Source organism: Lissotriton helveticus, chromosome 5_1 (assembly GCF_964261635.1).
Source record: "Lissotriton helveticus chromosome 5_1, aLisHel1.1, whole genome shotgun sequence".
Classification (NCBI taxonomy): Eukaryota; Metazoa; Chordata; class Amphibia; order Caudata; family Salamandridae; genus Lissotriton; species Lissotriton helveticus.
Genome location: NC_136065.1, coordinates 1,003,933,490 through 1,003,956,570, shown reverse-complemented (window position 1 = coordinate 1,003,956,570; position 23,081 = coordinate 1,003,933,490). Strand labels below are relative to the sequence as shown.

Sequence of the window (23,081 nt, the reverse complement as noted above, 5' to 3'; positions counted from 1 at the left end):
GCACTTTCCCTGTTTGCGCCATGGCACACCTTAAAACAGGTTCGCTGGGCGCAAAAAGGGAAAGTGCTCCCTATTATATTGAATGTGCAGCCACCAGGGCAACTATGAAATCATGCAGCCCTGGGGGCAGCGCAGTCAAGAGAAAAATGGAGCGGCTTTGAACCAGCCGCTCCGTGTTTCACTGTGCAGGCAGCAACCTGCCTTCACTTTTAAGAGGGGAGAGAGATCTCCTTGCGGACTGGTGCCGTGACTGACTGCCCATGCCTGCAATGGAATTGCCGGCAGGGTCCATGGACCCCCTTTTCCCCTCCAGGGGACTGTCATCAGGGGCGCACTAACAGTGAGCCACCTGACAGCTTTTTTGCCTTTGCGCCTGCGTCTATAATACTGTGCGAGCGCAGAGGTACGGGCATTCCCTCATTTGAATATGGCCACTCCCCTATGCAAATGAGAGAATGCCCTCTAGTGATAGCGCGGGTGCAATATGTGCACCAGCACTATCTGTATTACAGATGGGGCTGCACAAGCATTTATTCGGGGAGGGGAGCTGCATGACCCCCCTCCCCTGGGCTGATTTCAGCCCCAGGGACCCCATCCTCCGGGGCCGTCTTTTTTTCCTATTTCATTTTTTTATTAAAGGGAGGGGGACCAAGCAGCCCCCTCCCTGGCTGATTTCAGCCCTGGGGACTTCGTCCCCCTGGGGCCCGGCCTTTTCCTTAATTTTTTATATTCAAAACAAGGGGAGTGTAGTTGCGCGACCCTCCTTCCAAGCCGATTTTGGCCCTCGGGTCCCTATTCCCTGGGGCCCAGCCTCTAGTGTGGGTGCTCTGTCCATACTTGTCTGCGTAGCACTTTTCACCCTAAGTGGGATGGGTATACCCAGACATGGGTCCCTTGCTTACTGTGCCACTGAATTCAAGCTGGCCTGGCGGAGGAAGAGTAATACCCAGAAACCGGTCCCTGGATGCTTGATTCCGGTCCAGGGAGGACCTGCCTTGGCAATTCGGTCTGGACTGTTCCCATGAGGCACAGGGTCAAGACTGATATGCATATTTCTGGGTCTCAACTGGGTTGGCATGGTGAGCAAAAGAATGATGGATTTAACCCAGATTTCTTGACTGGAGATGAATGTATAATTTATTCAGCATTCCGTCCATCATTTATTTGCATAGCACTTTTAACCTTAAGTAGGATGGGTATGCCCAGACGTGGGTCCCTTGCTCACTGTGCCACTGGATTCAAGCTAGCCTGGCGGATGAAGGGTAATACCCAGAAACCAGTCCCAGAATGCTTGCTACCGGTCCAGGGAAGACCTGGCTTGGCACAGGGTCAAGACTGATTTGCATATGGCTAGGTCTCAACTGGGATGGCATTGTGAGCAAATTAACAATGGATTTAACCCAGATCTTTTGACTGGGGGTGAATGTATGATTTATTCAGCATTACGTCCATCATTTGTTTGCGTTGCACTGTTCACACTCAAGGCACCCACTTGTCACTGTTGGGAACTGCAGGGGGGCCTCAAGGCCCGACGGTCCCTGCCAGCTCCCCGCCTCCTGCAGGGGCGGTATTGCTTTGACAGAGAGAGAGTTGCTAACATGCAGGTCCCTTTCAGTCAAAGCAATTCTGCTCCAATTTGAGCAAGCAAGAGCATTTTTTGTGCTCTTGCTTGCTCAAAGCGGGGCACAGCTTGCTATAGCAAGCAGCTATGTCCCTGGGGCGGGCACCCCGGGACATAGCAGGAGCCGGCCTTGGCGATGTGGCGGTTCCCAGTGCCTTCTATGGGGTACCAACTGGCGCCGTTAACGGTCACATTCCCAGGGAGGTTGTGGTCCTCAGGGCTGCAGGGGGGGCGTACACCCACAATAAATTATTGTTTTTCCCCGGGGTGGTGGCTGTCCCTGGGTTGTGAGGAGGCCGGAGACCTTCCTCATTAATATTACATTTAACCCCAGGGAGGTGGCGGTCCCCAAGGCTGCGTGGGAGCCGGGTGGCCCCCCTGCATTTGTCATATTTCACACCGGGGAGGTGGTGATCCCCTGAGCTACCAAACCCGCATACATTGTTAGCAATGCCCCGGGGAGGTGGCAGTCCCTGGGGCTTGGCTTTGGGCGAGGCTGTATGGGCCTCCCCGCACTCCTTTTGCAAATAGCCCAGGGGAGGTGGCAGTCCCCAGGGCTACCCAACCCCTGCTTACATTTTTAGCAATGCCCCGGGCAGGTGGCAAACCCCGGGACTTGGCTTTTGGGGAGGCCATATGGGCCTCCTCTGCACTAATTTTGCAAATAGCTTAGGGGAGGTGGTTGTCCCTTGGGCTGCGGGGGAGGCATGCGGGCCCTCCACATCACATTATTGATGGCCCCGGGGAGGTAGCATTCCCTGGGTTGCATGGTGCTACATAATTCATAAATAGTGCACCCGGGATTTGGCCGAGCCGGGGGCTTCATTAAAAAGTATTTTTTTCGTTTTTTTTATTTTTTCGTGGATCCACCTACAAATACGCAGTAAAATTTTGTTTAAATAAATACTTTTAAGCCCCGGTGGTGTCCCTGTGGGACCTCCCCCACATCTGGGGGGTCAGGATATTCTTACCCTGCCCCCTTTTCTTTATTTTTTGTTTGTTGTGGGACTCGGCATCAAGTCGAGTCCCAAAATAGCTGCCAGCACTTCCTGTTTGAAGTGTTGGCAGCCAATCAAATTTCAGTAGGATCTGTGAGACCACTGCAATGACTCGAGTCCCCATATTTTTAAAACTTGAATATTTCTGAAACTACTGAACATATTTACACCAAATCACAAAAGCACTCTTTCTGGACCAACATCTAGCTTTCTGCCAAATTTAATGTAATTCCTTTCAGTGGTTTGGACTGTAATCATGTTCAAAAAATGAAATATCCTCATGGACATAACATGGGGAAAACACGTTTTGGGACACCCCTTTTTTCTCAGCCCCTGCTTGACGGATCACCCCGAAACTTTCAACACAGCAACACCCAAGTTTTTGGCAAAGTAAAAAACGCTTTTCCTTATGTAAATTTTGGTCCTAACTATAAGTATAATTATTATTAAGGAAGGTAGGTGTGAAGTTAAGAAAAGTAAATATGTATTTACCTATATACATTTACCATCATTAATATATTGTGGTAGTTGATAGTCTGGACAGAATATTTTAGTCAAATAATTATTGCAGTGTATATGCCTTTATATTATCAGTATATCTATGTGGGTGTTCTACTGCTCTTACACAATGATTGTGTTCAAAATACTTTTTTTTTTAGGTCTTGCCTAGGCAGCGCGCATGCGTTGCTCTAGGAGGTCCTTTAGTCATCGGTCTTCACTTTTCAAGCACTGCACTTGTGCTTGCGCCGGCATCCACCTTGCGGGAGCGAGCAGTAGCGCGCCACAAGCACGAGTGCAGTGCTTGAAAAGCCAAGATTGCATGCGCACGCACCACTCCCGGGCTTGTTAATCCAGTCACAAGAAGCGACACCATTACAGCTTCCGAGATGTTCTTTTCCACACCCTTTTTTATTTTTAAGCCTAGCCGAGGTTAGCGAGATGCTCCTTGTCGCACACGGCTGAAGGAGCCCTTTTTCATACAAGATTGCATAAGATAAGGTAGGCTTTCATCGCCATATTAGCTGCTTCCGCGTGCCGCTGAGCTATTGCCATGGCTACATCCACCACTGTTCCCTCGCTTTGTCATGCCTCAGCCTCCCTCTGATACAGGTTTTTGCTTTTTTTTATGGGAATTTTTTACAAAAGCTCACAGTCTGTGATTTTGACACATGATGCATGCGTTTCCATTTCCTGTAAGGAAAGCGAAAGGTAACCTGTGCAAAGAGCGCACTTACTCACACAAGTCAACAATCACAAGCGCAATGACACACTCATGGGTACACAAACACACGCGCCAACAGACCCATAAATATATACTCTGAGACACATTTGCACACTCAAAACCCATCTCACAAAAATGCACACGCGTGCACACACACTGACACAATCACATACATTGACCCAGTGACACACAGACACGCACTAACACAGAGGATTACACACACAAATACAAACACAAATATGCACATACTGACATTCTCACACACACAATCACAGACGGACTAATACACATCACATAAACATTTACACAAACAATGACAAACATTCTTTCACGCTCATAGGCACACACATACTCATACAGTACACACTCGTAAACTCTCATACACGTGCGCTTGCAAACATGTACGTGCACTTATATCCAGTGTTGAGAAGAATAATGTAGCAAAATTAAAATATATTTTTAAAATATTTATCTGACTTTCTCCATGATTCACCCTCATTGAACTTAACTGTTTAGTTTCATTGAAAAATGTGTGTTATCTAAATGCCCAGTGGGATTAAGATAAAGAGGGAATACATTAAACTGAAAAGCTAAGAAATGGAAGAAAACCTGGAGGCCTGCAAAGCCAATATTCTCAACTTTCCTGCCGTTAGGTTTTGTCAGTGCTAGTTGCTGACGTTGAGTAGCAAAAGAAACAAGCATTGGCATAGCCAATAGGTCTCACCTTTGGGACCTGCTGCAAAACTAAATACTTATAAGGTCCCAAAGGCGAGACCTATTGGCTATGCCAATGCTTGTTATAGTGTTGCCAAGATCACTACTGTGTATCTTTGGTGCATACAATTCTAGCCAGCATAATCCTGCTATAAAACGATCATGCGGATTTTGGCCAGTGTGTTCATGCTTGGATTCAGTTTGACACGACAGACGCTCCCTGATTTCCGCTCAATCAACCATTCAAATCCAGATTATCCTTATCTCCATTCTTTTCCTCCCTTTTGTCTGATACATTCCTATTTTAGAAGAATCAGGTCTCAGGTGTTAGGTTTCTGTCCATCCCCATGTCTTTGAATTATCTGTGATAAATGGTCACTTCTATTAAGTGTGTGCTTCCCTGATAAAATGAAATTTACAATGCTAGTCCTCTGGAACCCCGCACACTTCTCCTTGTCAATCATTTAATTCACTGAGTCAATCAATGTAGTTCTTCTAATTTAACGGCCCCTCAATATAACTAGATTACCCTAAATGTAAGCATAGACTGATTATACGCCTGAAACCCATGTGACAGAGCCCCATATAATTTTTTCCTATAATGAGATCCTTTGTTGAACATTCTCCCTCTCTGATCAATCCATTCCCTAACCAGGCTAATGTTGTTTGTATAAAATTGTTCCAGTGTTCGTGTCAATAATCATGTTTCAGTGGTTGCTGTCACTGCCTCTTAATGAAGTAAACACAAAATCGTTCTGTCCTCTGCTAATATATATTCGCTTGTTGTTATTTCAAGTTCTTCGTAAACATACAAGGTTTAAATTATTAACCAACTTTTCTAACAGGTATTCTCTCAGTATAATATGTTCAAACTTTATTATGCTTTCAAATTTGAAGTGACATTTCCTGGAACTTAATTAAAATCGATGTATTGATCAAGAAGTATTGTGTCGAGCACCTGTACTTAACCCAAGAAGACCGTCTCTGAAACGGCTGCGGTTTCTATAGCAGCAGAATATTAATGCGATGTTTAGACAGTGTCAGAGAGCTGAATAAAGCATGGAACGGTGTGATGATTTTTGTATTTTATAGATAATCCTGGTTTAGAAGATAGCTTTTATTTTCCAGTTTGCAAGCATTCATTTTTCTAAAGCCTGGCGAATCTGATGAAAAGCCCTTAACCAACGCAGTTACGAAGCAAATCTGACAGTCCGCATCGTGTTAGAAATGTGTAAATATACCCGATTATTAGCATCATTTTTGGAGAAGTTCGTCTAAATTATTGAATGAAATGCCTTCCATAGGACCTGTGTTAGCGAGAAGGAAGCATCACTGAATCGCAAAATAACGTTATTCAAAGAAAAGTGTCTATATTGCAAGGCTTTGGGGGTGCAATTTTTGAAGATAGTAATTGTAAGCAGAAACGTTAATTTGATCATTTATCATTGCATTAAGCCCTGCAGTGAAAATTACGAGGAATGTTTAGTTATTTTTGCAACATTCTTGTGGACTATTTTTCCCAAGCCTTCCAGTAACTGGGAAAATCAAGCAGTATTTAAGGAGGTGAGATAGTGGACGATACCTACTGACCAGGATACTTGGTACCTGGGCTCGCAAGCCTCCTTGACTCCCTGGCAGCGTGGTTGAGCAGCCAAAGGCCTAGAGCTCAATAGCGGATGTGTGAGCATTGAAACTGATTCATCACAGCACTTATCACAGTAGTAGACAGGAAAGAACGTCCTGTCAATTATTGTGGATAAAAGAACAACATATCTGTGCAGGAAAGGACTTGGCAGGTTACAGCAGTCAAAACTTTTACTTTGAGACTTCGTTATTTTTCTGGTTCTCAAAATTCTCCAGAGAGGCAAGGCATTATGCTGAAACCAGCAAGGATTTGGTGAGGTTGGATACGTCATTGTCAAGCACCCCCTGAAGTTTTTAGTTTTGGAGCATAAAGTTCAAAGTAGAACAAAGCAGGATTTTGTAGCCTCGGAGGTCTCAATATTTAATTTCAGACGTAGGCACGTTTTGGTTCTCAAAATTCTCCACTGGGGCACAGATGAATGCTATACATTGGCAGGGCTCCATTAGGCCAGCCATGCTTCACCGTGTGGTTCTGCTAACATCTTCTTTGCTGAAAATGCCTGTGGAGTGTTGCCATTCTTGAGGTAATTTTAGTACATTGCCTGGTCGCTGAGAACCTGACAAAACGTCACAGAGAAGTGTCTAGTGCTGGGAAAGTCACTGCTAGTCCCTCCTTCACCCCCTAAGGCACCAGGGCAGGCTTTGTGGCAACACATCTATATTCAGTTGGGGTTGTCTCTAGGTCCAGGCGATCAGCAGGACCTTCTTTCAAGCAAGTAGCTCTAGCCCCTTTTGTGCCTCAGTAGCATCAACAGGTGGCCAACCACTTGGTACTCTTGGAGCGCAGTCAAGTGTTGTTCACTCTTCTTTCTTCAGCAGTCAGAAATGCAAATTCTTTTTGCTTTTTCATGTTCTCCCAGGTCAGGAATGTGATTAGGAGGTGGTGATGAAACTTTCCTGTGAAATGTCCTAACTATTTTTAAGGCATTTTCTTTTCCGTTTTACTACAAACTGTCCTGTAATCCCACAAGGCCCTATTTTACTTTCCTCTACAAGAGCCTGATTTTCCTTTTCAGACATTGCCTTAATGGCAATTAATGCAATGTGTGGATGGAAAATTGCTCTTTTTTGGTTCCCTAATAGCCAGATCCCTGATTTTAGAAAATCACCTGTCACCCTGAGTGAGGAATAAGATAAGAGGAGTAACAGTACACGAAGAGATGTGTTACATGACAAATCTATTCTATGAAAGTATGTTGGCAACATGTACGGACAGTATTTTTTTATTGAAATGGGTCATTTATTTTAAAATATTTTCAACATGGGTTTTGATTTTTAAACATTTGGAACATTAATTTGGAAAATTAACTGTGTTCAGCATCTTGTAAAGATTTTCAAGCCAGTTACATACACTTTCCTTGCACTTTGCCGTCATTAAGTTATTCTCTTGCTTGCCCTGCCAAATGGTGTTTTATTTTATCTTTGCCTATTTATTCTTCTTTCATTTATTGTGACAGTTATATATAAACATATATTTGAATATCTGCTCTGCTTCATGGTTTGTATTATCAATTTCTCATGTAGTACTTGCTACTTTTATTTCTCGTTATTCAGAGATGGACATTGCTGCTTATATTCAGTGGTAAATGATTGAACCAATGTACCTATTTATTTATAGTTATATCAAATTATGATTTATTTTTCAGAGAATGCATCGGGCTTAGCTAGTTACAGATTACTTTCACAAATATAAAGTATGTTTAAAGGAAATTGAAAAAGAAAAACGTTGTTTACGAAAATGAAATTATCTTATACTTTTTTCCCCATTAGATTGAAATAAGCCCACTGGAGAATGCAATAGAGACCATGCAATTAACCAATGAAAAGATCAATAACATGGTCCAGCAGCATTTATGTGATCCAAATCTTCCGATTAATCCTCTCTCCATGCTCCTCAATGGCATTGTGGATCCAGCTGTAATGGGAGGCTTCACAAATTACGAAAAGGTACAGAATGTTCAAAGATGGTGTTACGTGTTTTGCTATGTGTTTAATTCTTATGATGACCACGAGATGAATTTCCTTTAACGTTTTGCTCTTTCTCGTAAAACAACATTATAGTGATCACACTCCCAAATATGTGCAAACCCTATTTAATTCCATGACCTCCGTCGCATTTGAATTTTTCTGTTCACTGAGGAGTGAACTTGAATCCCATTTTATATCCTCCTTTCTTTTTTCATTCAAAATGGTTCCTGTCCCTTGAAGTTCAAAATGCAGCAATAAATGTCTGTACAAAATCTGCATGTGCTGAGGAGTCAGATTTCAGCTGTAACAGGTAGACCCATGATCATTCTAGAAGCTGGACATCCAAGCATGTGGCTGGGTTTTGCTTTAGAATGTGCACATTTTGAACAATACACCCCTAAAAATCAAGTTTGTTGTTCCCAAATGAAGGGTAGTTTCTCCTGTGTGTTGTGCGTGTTATCATTCTCTTTACAGATTAGATAATTATTTGAGTAGTAAGTGTGATTTTAAAACCCAGTATGTTAGATCTGCATTATATGATTTGCCTTTTAAGTTATAGCTCTTTCATCAAAGTACTCTCAAAGAGGTTAGCTGGGAGCATATGAATAGGTGAAGATAGATGGCTATGTGCCTTGGATATATTTGAAGACACTCTCTGCACTACTAGCTGTACTATGTTTTAGAAGAATAGATTTACACACCAGAAGGATTAGGGAGTAATAAAAAAAATTCTTTGTCTAGTGGTGGCATGTGCTCGGAGGTGTCGCTATGCCTATACCCCAGCCTGTGTTAAAAACGTGAATGATGGTGGTGATTGGGAGATGTAATGTGCTGCTTACCAGCCAAGGGGCACAAATACACGGCCATAACATGTAGACAGCCTGGCAATAAGGAGGGGTGTAAGGAGCACATTACATCTCCCAATCACCATGGCCGGAGGGTCCAGGAATAAAGTGTAGGCATAGCGACGCCTCCAAGCTAGTTTTAATCTACACTGCACTTTCACTTCCCGTGATCCCAGGCACTTATGAAATCATTGTTTCTCTTTTGTGTTGGATTTGTCTTCCCCTACCCTATTGCTCCACCCCAGGCGTTGGTTGCTCAGGGGTGTTTTGTAGCAGCCCTATGATGAAGCATGTCACACAATTGTGTGAGTGAGGGCAGTAGTAAGACACATAGCACATGCCACCACTAGACAAAGACATTTTTTATTACTCCCTACTCCTTCTGGTGTGTAAAAGTATTGTCTGGGGATCCGGAGTAGGTGAGTCAGTTATTCTTCCCCTCCTCTTTTGTGTGAATTATTAGCAGAATAGATGGCTTTTGGTCACCAGAGAGCTAAAGCTCCCCGTAGTCCGACCTAAAATGACAAACGTAGAACAGTTTGCAAAGGAATCCATTTCAGAGAGAGAGTGAATTAGACTAGTGGGTCAGTAAACAAATTAAAGTAAAACAATGTTGTCTCTTGGAAAAAGTTTAATGAAGTTAAAAGGAGAACTCAGAAGAATAAGTGGTAAGAACAAAGGGCTCCAGTTTCACCACCCATGCCAGGGAATGGCGGGACAGAGAGAGAGAGTGGGAGATGGAGGCATTGTGGCAGATTAAGACCTTTTGTATTGTGAAGATAGTATGTTTTCATAACGATTATGCCATCGGATTTTGTATCTACACTATCTCAATATTCTTTTTTTTCATTTCTTCAGGCTTTCTTTAATGAAAAGTACATGCAAGAGCACCAAGAAGATCATGAAAAGATAGAAAAACTAAAGGAGCTGATATCATGGCAGGTAAAAACAACGTATTGAAATTGTGTGGGAACTAAATGCCAGTGTAAATCAGCATATTATCACTTTTGACACAATCCTGGTATTTAAAGAGTTCATCACAGCTTATGCATCAGCATGGCCTTTCCACTGCTTAGGAGCACGCGCAAAAGGTCAGCTTTTCAAGTGTGACATATTTTGCCATTTGATAACTTCAAATGCCACACTGATAATGACCCTGTTTCCCTGAACATGTTTTCAACATCATAGAAATGCAAAAAGAATTAAACTGCTATGATCCAATATGGACCTGAATTTTTTTTTTTAGGTAGAAACCAAGTAAATGCTTCAGTGACATGAGGAGGGAGAAGATGTTTTGCAATTAAAACATTAATAATGATTTTATGCAGTGACTAGTTGTAGTGTTTGCTGTTTTCTATTTGTGGGCAATGACAGAGACTGTACAGGTGCCTAATTTTGATTAATTTTGCCTGATTTTCCATATGGGCGTAATGGATGCATTAAAAAAAAATCGTTATTAAAACCATTTCTTCCATTTAAAGTAATATACTTGACTGTTTCATTTGGAACACAGCTTCTTTCACTCTGAAAATTGTGTAGGTTTACTATGATGTTGGATGTTTTATTGGATCTCTATAGTGTAGATCAAAGGGCAGTACATGATTTTAGAATCTGGAAAGAAGTGCATGTATCAAAGGGTCATTAATATTACTAAAGATGTATCTCCTCTCCCTGAAATGAATAGTCTTAACTAGACTATAATGATCGTCGTCACAAGTATCCAAAACTCTATGTTTTTAATTTTAAGATCTGCAACAAGTGATTGCATTCCTTCATTTGGAGACTGGTGATGTGATTTTACCTATGTTGTTGCTGGTATTCAGTGTCTGATATACAAGTTACAATATTTATTATTCCTCAAACCACTGATGTTGTTGAACTACTTGCATGTAAAAACTCCGCCAGATTTCCTTGCCTCCCAAATGAATGCAAATGTCTCACAATTTGAGATGAAGAATGCTTCTGAAACTCTGTTCCAGTAAAGGTCAGTGGGCCACTTTGCAAGAAACCTGATCAAAGTATATGTATGCTTTTCAATGCTATTAGAAATGGTGCATCACAAGACAGTGTCCATATCCACCAGCAGAATTTCCGCTGCACCCAATTAAGTAACTCTGCACACAACATTTATACTAAGGTACTTGCTGCTCAACTACTGAATTCAAGCTAGAGCAAATCCACACTGGTTAGGCGGAGTTTTTGAAAGTTGTGCCTTCAGTCATTCGTTGTTGGTTTTGTTACATTGTGATGTATTGTTTGCAATTTCCCCCCTCCTCCCTACCACGGCCCGTAGAATGTTGGTCCAGGCCTTGGTGATGAGCACACTGGACTAAGGAACTGCCCTTTTGGCAGAGGTTAGCGAATCACTAGTCTCCAAGCTCCAGGTTGTTCAAAACACTGCTACCAGGCTTATTCTGAATCGCCCTTCTGACAGTTCCTCAGATCCCTTGCTGAAGGAACTACACTGGTACTAGAAATATTGTCACACTGGAGAACAGTCAAAGTACATAAAAAACAGGAACATTTCTTGAAAACTAATCAAAATTAGACGTCACCATTAAGTTATACCAAATAGGATTGTGATTTTATTTCATCACAAAACAGGAGGTCAATTAATTCATAAAGCACAATATATTTCAAGTTGTAAACACATTTTTAAAAGAAAAGGTACACCGAGGATGAAGTGGCAGGTGCATGGGATTTGTGATAGTGATGTGAAGAGGGAAGGTAGTGTGCATATATACATCATCAATCAGTATTTACAACCTATCCAGCCAGATGACTGGCTTACACATATATGACAAATCATAACATCATTGATGCAGATATCAAATCTCTGTCATCCTTGTTTGATAAAATGTGGCAGCTAATCTAATCATTTCCTGCCAGCAGCCCCCAGCCACAGGTTACCAATCAACCGTGGTCAGCGCATTTCTACCCATAAACACAGTTGTACATTCTGAGAGCCCATGAGGCCCAGCTTCTATATCCCCATCCTGAAGTGATCTTGCTGTTTACTGGTGCCTCCCATTCGCCCTCACCCCAGTCCTGATGAAGACCCCACCTCCAAGGCTCAAAGTTTCCTGTTTCTCATAGGGGTTGAAACGTTGACTTTTTGTTTTTTATTGTCATACAAGGATCACAAGAAGCAATGTATCATCTGCATGGAGACTACCCTGATTGCAGCCTCAGACGACAACAGATCCAGCCACAGATGACATCAGGTCCCACCTTGACCAAGACAAATGGCGGCTCTGATCCTCCTCAACCTCTCAGCAGCGTTCAACATAGTATCCCACCACACCCTGGTCGAAAGATTTCAGCAGCATTAGAATCCAAGGAGAAACCCTCAGTGTATCCCCTCCTTCCTCACAGGGAGAACCCAGAGAATCTGCCTTCTGCCCTTCACCTCGGAAACCAAGAATACAATCTGCGGCGTCCCTCAAGGTTTGTTCCTCACCTTCACCCTATTCAACACCTTCATGACTCCCTTGGGACAACGTCATCACATCTCTTGGACTGAACTTCACACCCTACACCGGCATTACCCAGCTCATCCTCTCACTATCAGACTACCACTCTGCCATGAAACGTCCACAGATACATAGCAAACATCATCGACTGGAGGAGAGACAACTGCCTACAACTCAACACTGACAAGGTGGTAGTGCTGATCTTTGGAAATAACTCCCCATGAAACAATACCTGATGGCCCCCTCTGAGTGACCTCAACTGCAACCTCTGCATCATCCTGGACAGAAAGTTCTCCATGAAAAGACAGATCAGTAGGGTCTCATCCACCTGCTTCCTCACCCTTCGCAAGCTCTGCAAGATTTGTAGGTGGCTCCCCAGCGACATCAGACACACCGTCACACAGACCCTGGTCACCAGTCGACTGGACTACGTCAACACACTCTACTAAAGAATCATCTTGCACTTCCTCAAGAGACTGCAAACCATACAGAACTCAGCAGACAGACCCATCCTAGACCTCCCTAAATGGACCCACATCAGCCTTTCACCTCAAGAGGCTCCACTGGCTCACCATGTCAGTTCAAGATGTAGATCCACACCTTCAAAGCCCTCCACAACCAGGAACCAGCGTACATCAACTACCAGCTGAACTTCCATCTTCCCTCCAGACACATGCGCTCCTCCTCCCTCTACCTTGCCCATACCCACACATCTGTCACAGCAACAGTGGGGGACAGTCTTTCTCCTAACTCAATGTGAAGGCCTAGAATGACCTCCCACTTTACCTATGGACCTCATCATCCCTATGGAATGCAGAAAAGGACTCAAGACCTTGTTGTTCAACTGAGCCCCCTGCAGCGGCACGCTCAGCACCTGGATACCCTCATGTGTGATTAACCATGCTATACAAATCCTGATTGATTGATTGCAGAAGTGCTTATTATGAATCCACAAGATTTTATCGGATTGATGTGTCAAAGTAGATAAATATTGAAATACAGTGGAAAGGGCAGAGCCATGGGCCACTTAACAGGGTTGTGGCTCAACATCTGAACAAAAGTTAGAAGGGACACTCATTTAGTGTGGCATGATGAGAACACCTTACATCAACGAAAGGTATATTCTCAAATACCTGTTCTTGACAAGTGTTTAAGGAGAATGCTATGATAATTAGGGCTCAAGACCTGGTAGGCCAGTAACAGGGGACCGCATGCTCCAGCATTTAAGGACCCGGTGAGGACCTGCAAATGGGAGGCACATCGAATGGTGCACAGTGACACGTAAACCCCCCTTATATGGAAGTGTTTGCTATTGGTCTTTTCTCTGGGCCTCCCACCCCTTGGGGAGGATCCTAGGGTCAACCCAAGAGGGTGTTACCATTCCAACGTATACCTTCACGGCTCCCCTAAGGGCACCGGTGCATTGTGCATATAATGACTGAGCCATCACAAGCTGTCTCTGCTCCAACAGCTTCCCTTTGGAAGCCAACTAGGGAACCCATGGATGGAGGGGTACAGTTCATCAATGCACCCCGTCCTCTTCAAGAGGGATGGCTAGAGCTGTGAGCATCCATGCCCAATCTCTTTGGGATAGTATGGGAGATTCCAAATGTTCACCTTGCCCGGTGTGATAGAAAGTTAGCTTGTCCCCGAAGAGCCTCTCTGTTCATGCTGATCTTAGGATAATGAAAGAATGCACATGGGGAAGTGATCTCCCATCCTTGCCATGGCACCTGTTCCTGATGCGAAAGCGGTAATGCCGCCGTTGCACTGTGGCCTCCGCAAGTCTGGAATTCAATCAATCAATCAGGGGTTTATAAAGCGAGGTCTCAAGCTGCTGGGGGGGATGCAACTCCAGATCAGTCGAAGAGCCAGATCTTGAGGGTACTTCCTGAAGGTGTGCAGGGTAGGGCAGCGTCTGAAGGTGACAGGGAGCTCGTTCCAGATCTTTTCTGCGATGTAGGAGAAGGCTCTTCTGCCTGCTTTGGTTCTGCGGATGCGTGGGGTCTCTGCCAGGTCGAGGTCGGCTGAGTGGAGGTTTCTTTTGGGTACGTGGAAGGGGACTCTTTCGTTCAGGTATTTGGGTCTGATGTTGTGGAGGGATTTGTAGGCGTTGGTGTGTAGCTTGAAGGTCTCTCTCTTCTTGATGGGGAGCCAGTGGAGGATTCATTGGTGCTGGGTCATATGCTTGTGTCGTGGCTTCCAAGGATGAGTCTGGCTGCGGTGTTCTGTATGGTTTGGAGCTTGTGTAGCAGGGTTTTGTTGATTCCGGCGTAGAGGGCATTGCCGTGGTCAAGTCTGCTGGTTATGAGTGTGTTGGTGTCAGTCCTTCTGCAAAAACAGATGGAAGCGACAGCGTTGATCTGGTGGGTTAAGGTGAGGAAGTCTAGAATGATGCTGAGGTTCCGGTCGTGGTTTGTCAAGGTGGGCGCGTTTCCGAAGGCAGGGGGCCACCAGGAGCTGTCCCATGCAGTGTGGGAGGGTCCGAGGACGAGGACCTCAGTCTTCTCCGAGTTCAGTTTTAGGCAGCTGTTGCTCATCCAGGCTGCAACATCTTTATTTCTTCTTGGAAGCTGAGTCTGGTGTCTTCGGGGTTCTTCGGGGGGGGGGGGCATGTAGATGTTGAAGAGCTTGGGGCTGAGCGATGATCCCTGGGGTACTCCGCAGTTGATCTCACTAGGTTCGAAGAGGAATGGAAGGAGTCTGATCCTTTGGGTTCTGCCGCAGAGATAGGAGCGGATCCATTTAAGGGTGTTTCCCTGTATACCAGCGTTGGGGAGTCTGGCTGCAAGAGTCCAGTGGGAGACGGTGTCGAAGGCTGCGGAGAGGTCTAGTTGGATGAGGGCCGCGGTGTAGCCTTGGTCGAGTAGAATGCGATGTCATTGGTGGCGGCAAGGATGGTGGTCTCGGTGCTGTGGTTGCTGCGAAATCCAGACTGGGAGGGGTCCAGGATGGCGTTCTCTTCGATGAAGGTGGTCAGTTGGGTGTTGATGAGTCTCTCTGTGAATTTGGCTGCTAAGGGAATGAGAGAGATGGGCTGGTAGTTTTTCAGGTCCGTCGGGTCTGCCGAGGGTTTCTTGAAGAGGGGCTTGACCTCTGCCCACTTCTAGTCGTCAGGGAAGATGCCGAAATCGAGGGAGGCATTGATGGTCTGGCCTAGTTCGGGTGCTATGTTGGCGGAGGCTCTGTGGTAGATGTGCGGTGGGCAGGGGTCCGTGGAGGCTCCTGAGTGGGTGTTCTTCATGGTCATGGTGGTGTCCTCAGTGGTGGCAGGTTTCCAGTTGGGGATGGTCAGCAGGTTGCCGGTGGTGGGGAGGGGCACGGTGTCTGGAGTCTGTTTGCTGAAGTTGTCATTGAGGGCCTTGATTTTCAGGTGGAAGTAGGAGCTAAGCTTGCTGCAGAGGTCATTAGGAGGTGTCATGTCCATGGCTTCACTGGGGGTTTGGTGAACTGCTCAATGACATTTAATAGTTCTTTTGCGTTGGTGTGGATTTTGTTCTTGATAAAGGTTCGCTTTGTTGCTCTTATGTCCTGGTGGTATTCATTCATGGCGTTTCTGTAGTTGTTCTGGTCTTCGGTGGTTTTCCTGTTTCGCCAGAGCTTCTCGAGGCGGCCTTCAGGGGGCATTGTTTGACGGGGTGGCAGAGGGGTGCGAGCATGTCAGCGCAGCCGGCAATCCAGCAGTGTAGTTCTTTGGCTGCGGAGTTGCATCAGTCGTTGCGGAGGGGGGGGGGGGTCGTGGAGGAGGGTGGTGTTGAGGAGTTATCTTGCTCCAGTTTCTCCATGGGCACGGGGCGGGTTTGGGTGCGGTGGTGGTGGTGAAGGTGAAGTGTGTGCAGTGGTGGTCTGTCCAGAGGCCTGTCCAGAGGCCTTTCTTGGTGTGGCTGAAGTGGATGTTTGTCCCTCCTGCGAAGATGGGGTCCAGGGTGTGTCAGGCTCTGGGGGTGGGGGTGGTGACGAGCTGCTTCAGTCCGAGGTTGTCGAGGTTGTTAAGGAGGGCGGTGGAGTCAGGGTCGCTGCGGTTTTCGAGGTGGAAATTCAGGTCTCTGATGAGAATGTAGTCCATGGAAGCGATAGCGTGGGGTACCGTGAGGTCAGCAGTGGTGGTGGCGGAAGAAGTGCAGGGTACGGGGGTCTGTAGACGAGGGACCGGTGCAGCGTGGTTCTGGGGCAGGTTTAGGTGTGGAAGTTGAGGTGCTCTGTGATGGAGAGGGGGCCGCTCGTGCTGGAGGTGGGAAGTCGAAGGGAGCTCTTGTGTGCGATGGCGAATCCTCCTCCTGGGCGGAGGTGGCGGTCCTTTCTCTGAATCTTGTACCTGCCAGGAATGGCGGTGGCGATGTCAGGTCGGAGGTGCCGTTGGTCCATTTTTCCGTGAAGAGGCGACGTCTGGCGAAATGATGTCGAGCAGGTCCCAGATCTCCATGACGTGTCTGTTGAGGGAGCGCACGTTGAGGAGAATGCACGTCAGTGCTTCTGTGGTGTGGGTGTCTGTCGTAGGTTCTGCGGCCGCGGGGGAGCAGTTGATGGTGAAGGATGATCGGTAGTATTGGCAGGAGAAATGGCCGTAGGTGGTGTTCAGAGTCGATCTCTGGCACTGGTTGTTTCTCCTGGGGTTGAGTGTGAGGAGGGCGGCGGCGATTTAGTGGTGGGGGTCTTAGCTCCAGGGTCCCTGGTGCTTGCCGCAGACGGGCCGCCATTAAGTAGGGGAGGGGCGGGAGGAGAGGTAGGGAGGCGGGAGCAGGGTCGGTGAAGGGGCGGGCCGCAGGGACAGCACCGAGGGAAGAAGGGTGGAGCAAGGACTGGCAGGGAAAGGCCTAGGAGGGCACAGGAAAAAAAAAATTTACATTTCGGGGTGACAATTAGATGAAGGAGGGCGAGGGAAGAATAATGAGGGCAACAGGTGGAGAAAGGAGCAGCTCCAGGCAGGAGTCCGGAGCGGACTGCTGGGTCGAACCCTAAACAGCAGGTGTACTCGGGGCAGCTGCGGGGCGACAAGGATGCGGAGCTGCTGGGGAGAGTACTGACCTAGATCTCAGTATGTTACACAAGAGGTCTTCTCGCCCCATTTAGAGTATGAATTTGCTCCTCCTGCAGGGCAAATAATTCAGAAGGCCTTTTGCAGAGGGAAAGTGTGTAGTTTTTTTTATGTCTGGCGCCCTGTCTAATTGAACATTTCAACTTAATTATGCATTTGAACTGCCGATTAAAGTTGTTCATGAAAACGATAAATTGTTACAGGTGAAGCTGACTATATACTACTATTCAACATAATTGAGGCTCCCTGTTAACTGTTTTTTTGTGATTTTTACAGATAAATACAGGCAGAAAAACATTTATTTTTTTGTCTGTATTTATTTTTAAATGTGGATAACATTTTTAAATAGGTTGCTGTTTGAGTGATTCTAAATACTGTCTGCCATCACTGCCAGGCCAATAGCTTTGTGGATTGATAGGTAAGGGGATTTAAAAAGAAAGTAATTTTAGTAAAGAGGCTTAAACAGCAGTAGTTATGTACGAGGTTGATTCTGAAATTTGCATATTTCATATAAGTGCATTGTTTTATCTTCTGCGAGTGTTCATTGCATTGAAACCTGACAGGCATTCAAACACGAGAGCATATGTGTTCGTTAAATAAATGTAGAAATATACTTATTTCAGAGTCCTATTCTCACAAAACCCTAAATAAATATGGATGAATACAGATAAAATGAGCAAAAATTAAATATGTATAAATACATACGGAAATGTCAAACAAAATAAATGCCATAAAACCGGAAGCCTTAAACATAATCAGTGACCTAAAGGTAGTACTTCTGCTCTTGAACCATTTTGAAACATTAGTGCCAGCAGTTCTCACCAGATGTGGCGGTCGAATAACTTTGGATATTGGCTGGTTTATTCTTACATGTTGAATCCGTATACATATATAAAACACCCCCACCATATTAAGGAGACTATTTCTTAATATGCACTGCTAGTTTAATTTTGTCTTGTTCAAAAACACTTTTATATTTCCGGTTCCACAGAATAAATAAGTCATTGTCTGTGCACTGTGTAGGCAGTAACAGAAATAAAAAGATTTTTCTTTGAATTGAGATGGAGGAATCTTAGTTGTGGGAATGAACATCTCCTTTAAAACATTGTTTTAAAGGTCAACTACACCTCTGCAGGAGGAAATAATTATGCAACATTCTGTTGCCTTGAGGTTTTGTGACAGCAGCCACAGCAGATAAATGATTCTTTTCAGTTTTAAGCTAGAGTCTATTCGTGTCACAGCTCCAATTTTAGAAAGCTTGCCATATATGATTAGAGAAGTTACTATGTTAGGAAACTGTAATGTCTTCTAATAGTGAACTCTAGATAGTATTTAGGTCAGTAAATCGGTGTATGCCACGTTTTCGTTTTCTGGTACCAGTAACATGCTCAGCTTCATATTCTGGGTTACTGAACTAAAGCTTGGAGAAATGCACTTCTCTTACAAAATATATTGTTTATCTCTGTAATATTGTTTTGCATTAATATTGAAGCGGCTTGAATTCAAGTAAATTAAAAATTCACAAATGTATATATTCTATGCAAGAAAAATCATTTTCTCAGTATGCTTATGGCATGTGCCACAGGCATTTCATAACTTCTTTGTTAAATTACTTTATATGTTATTAGTAAATAGAATGAAAGCATTCCAAAGCCAATAACTACTATCCACAGAGTATTGCTGTAATTCTATTCAGTAGAATAAATCAACAAGCATGGCAAAGCCAGTTGTTCAGGCTTCTTTCAGAAGGCGCCTGGATTCTTCAATCCAGACTGTCAATCACCATCTATGCACTCCAACACTCATTCTTGCATCCATTCATCTATTGACTCATTCCTGCTGCCTTCACCCACAATACCACACAAACAAACTCACCAGTCATTGTAGAGGAACTTTCAAATATCAGCCATGTCTATTGGCTTTGTTCCTACTTTGTCAGAGGGGTGAGAGTGCTACCTAGAGTGTGAGAAAAAGCAAAACCTGCTGCACACTTATATAAAGTTCAAGCACAAAAAATGTCTCAATGGACATAAAGTTCAATGAACACAGATGGAGGATTGGAGCATCAGTGCTTTGGTTTTTCTTATTTATTTACTGTTCATGGAAAAGCCAGCCGACACGTGTTTCGTCGCCAGAAAACACAGTTTCCGCGACTCCTCCGGGCTGTAGGAAATAGATATATAACCACAGGTCGCGGTGCCGGTGATAATTCCGACCCGGCGATTTCTCAGTGTAGCGTTCTTCAGGTAATGAAGCTTTGGAATATATCCTAGTAGCGTGTTTCAAACGCGAGAAGTGTAGAAAATTCTACAGCAAAACGTCCCCGTAGTGCGGGGAGTCAGTACGCGACGGGATCCCTCTCTATCGCGTTGCGGTTCCGGGTGCGCACCTGGAACCGCAACGCGATTTTCTACACTTCTCGCGTTTGAAACACGCTACTAGGATATATTCCAAAGCCTCATTACCTGAAGAACGCTACACTGAGATATATCACTCAACATAGAATCGTCGCCACGCACTCGTTGGAGAAGAGCACTTTGAAATTACGAAGCATTTAAGAACCCGGTCTCGAGCGGAGCCGGGTCGGAATTATCACCGGCACCGCGACCTGTGGTTATATATCTATTTCCTACAGCCCTGAGGAGTCGCGGAAACTGTGTTTTCTGGCGACGAAACACGTGTCGGCTGGCTTTTCCATGAACAGTAAATAAAAAAGAAGAACCAAAGCACTGATGCTCCAATCCTCCGTCTGTGTTCATTGAACTTTATGTCCATTGAGAAATTTTTTGTGCTTGAACTTTATATAAGTGTGCAGCAGGTTTTGCTTTTTCTGTATACAGTGTGTTTACCAAGCACACTTTGAGGGGTTTCAGGGAATCACCCCTCATCTGCTTGCACCTTTTTCTTCACTGTGTTCTCCTGCGCGTCAACCTGAGCAGTGCGCCCAGCATTTCCCTTACAACTAAAACCCTGTTTGTTGTTGTTCTACCTAGAGTGTGAGACTGGTAGACTTTGAGGGGCATGAGAGTGCGGGCGGAATTGAGCGAATATTAGTAGGTGAGACGTGTACGTTTTGTTAGTGTTGCCATGCTGCAAATGTGAAGGATGTGAGTGTTGCCAAGAGTGGATGTGACTCAGAGTCTTCAAGGGTACGAGAGTGCTTCTGGCAATGTGAGACTGCTAGTCTGAGAGTGCTGTCAGTATTTGGTTTGGCTTATTTTTCAATCATAATGACTTCAACAGTTCCCCTTTTCTTTTTGATTTTAAGCAATTCTTCTCTCGGGGTAAAGCGTGCTCTTTTTTTAGAGTGCTTAAGGAGTTTTTTAGGGTAACCCCTTTTGGCTAATTCTTCACAGAAATCAAAAAGAAAAAGGAGTTGGACAAACTCGTATGTGTCACGACTTATGGAGCTCACACAAACAAATTCCGCCAGATTATTTTGCGGAACTGGCATTTGCTGGAGGGATTGGAATCCCCTTTGCAAAGACCAATTTTCGCGATGAAGAAAAATCTGAGCGTCGGCCAACAAATTATCAGAGCAGACAGCTTTATTCAGAAACCAAAAAGTGATTTAATATCTAAATGGAACCTCAAACCCATCACTGGCCACCACAAATGTGGTACTTGTGTGGCCTGCCACAGTGTTGTAGAAGGAGATGAATTTAGCCATAATGGCATGAAATGGAGACACAGTTTACATACAAACTGTAAGAGTAAAAATGTGATTTATGGGATTGTGTGCGCTTGCAACAAATTGTACATAGGCAAGACATGCCAGCAAGTGAATGTCAGGATCACTCAACATCGTTCTCGACTGAAGAAAAAAGTGCAAAATGCCCCAATGGTTGAACATTTCACCACTGCGAATCATAAAGAAACAGACTTTAAGTGGACTGTTCTAGCCGCGATTGACCCACAGCATAGATCACCTAATGTGGAGAAGGCGCTGTTGCGAAAAGAGGCCTACTTAATACTTCGGTTTGACACTATTAATTCTGGTCTAAACTTGATTAGCGAACTTTCCAGGCTTTGAACCATTCGACTACAGGCCCCACAAGGCACCAGTTTGAGCACACAAAACAACTCGAACTGTGATTGGCCCCAAAGGAAGGTGTAGCCCGCTTTGTAAGAATGTGAGAATCCAACTCCACTCACTTCATGTGAAGGAATGAGGAAGTGGTGCACGTTCCCAAATTGAAAGGTATGTCAAGCGAACAAGAGGCAATGCTTCCCCACAGCGCGTTCACTTAGATAACCTAGCATCATCTATTTTAAAAGCTTTGTGTCGCGATCAGTTTTATACAATGCCGCTACGCTGCTTGTAAACAAAAGCGCGAGCGCACTTTGTTTTAATAACTCCAAGCGCGGGTCCTTTCCGCGTCTAGTTTCAGACAATGCCGCCCGGCGGTTTGTAAATAAACGAGTGAGCGGTTTCTGCTTGTTTAACTCTAAGCGCGGTGCAGAAATCACCCCTGATTACCGCTCGTGTGTCCTTTCAAACAGAGCTGCGGAGCTCGAGGAGGATTCCAGCGGAGACACCGACAGGGTCCCGGTCCTCAAGATACCGATGGTGATTAACACATCAGACGGTTGAAAGGAATCACAGTAAGTGACCTCCCATCCATGGTATAACGCACACTGATGCGCGCAGAAAGCCAGCATAGAAAATAAGTAACACGAGTATTTCACTTACAGCGCTTTGTTTGCTAAACGAAGGATTTTGAAAACAGAGAAGAACAATTAATTGGCCTTCTTACCTACATCCAGGTACGGGCACACTGCCAACTTTTTCATTTGAATTCGCACATCATGTTTTAAACCGGCATTACATATAAATTCCTGTTTTTTTTAGAAAATCGCACAGATCCTTCAAAATCCCACAAGTTATTTGGACGAACTAAACTACCTCCAGTCCCTAGAGGTACGTGCCGTTTTAAGAAGTTGGTCAAAGGAGGAGATTTTAGAGGGTTGATGGAAGCAGTCAGTAATAAGTATCCACTATTTGTTATGTCTTCATCATTAGGTTTAACAAATGGGGAATGGAATTCACTTGGCCCTGAAGAGAGTTTGAGAAGAACCCTCACAAACTCGAAACGCGTAGGCGGATAGGATCAAGTCCTATGGAATAAATATACAAAATTGTTAATAACTTGAAGCCTATCAACATTTCTACCGAGAGGTTGTCGTGTTGTTTTTGGAGACCAATCAAAAAAGCTCCATTTTGGCCAAACATTTCTAAAAGTTGTTGGTTCGCAATAATGTTATGAAAAAACATGTTGATAATTCTTCCCCCCACTTTATTTGTGAAATGATATCACATAATGGCTTTTGTGTATTATTTGTTTTTTTACACAGTTTCACAATGTATGTATGGTTTGTCAAGTCGCTGTTTAATCACGTATTTTTTTGACTAAAGGTTTTTCATTGTAAATATTGGACACTAAAACTGTCATGGTCATTACGTTTAAGGCTTTGATATTTCTCTTGACTATAGTGATATTTGTTCTTTTTGATAAAATTGATGAATAAAACTGGCGCAACTAATCGCCAAGGTAAACATA

General features: G+C 44.4%; 1 protein-coding gene across 1 annotated transcript in view; it reads left to right on the top strand.

The window, feature by feature from the left end:
• The window catches only part of DOCK1 (dedicator of cytokinesis 1), a 1,311,419-nt gene that overhangs the window by 1,198,769 nt on the left and 89,569 nt on the right, over positions 1 to 23,081 (top strand). Inside the window, exons 45-46 of the mRNA XM_078643512.1 lie at positions 7,970 to 8,146; positions 9,871 to 9,954. Of these exons, the coding sequence (XP_078499638.1) occupies positions 7,970 to 8,146; positions 9,871 to 9,954 (261 nt within the window). The remainder of the gene's footprint in view (positions 1 to 7,969; positions 8,147 to 9,870; positions 9,955 to 23,081) is intronic.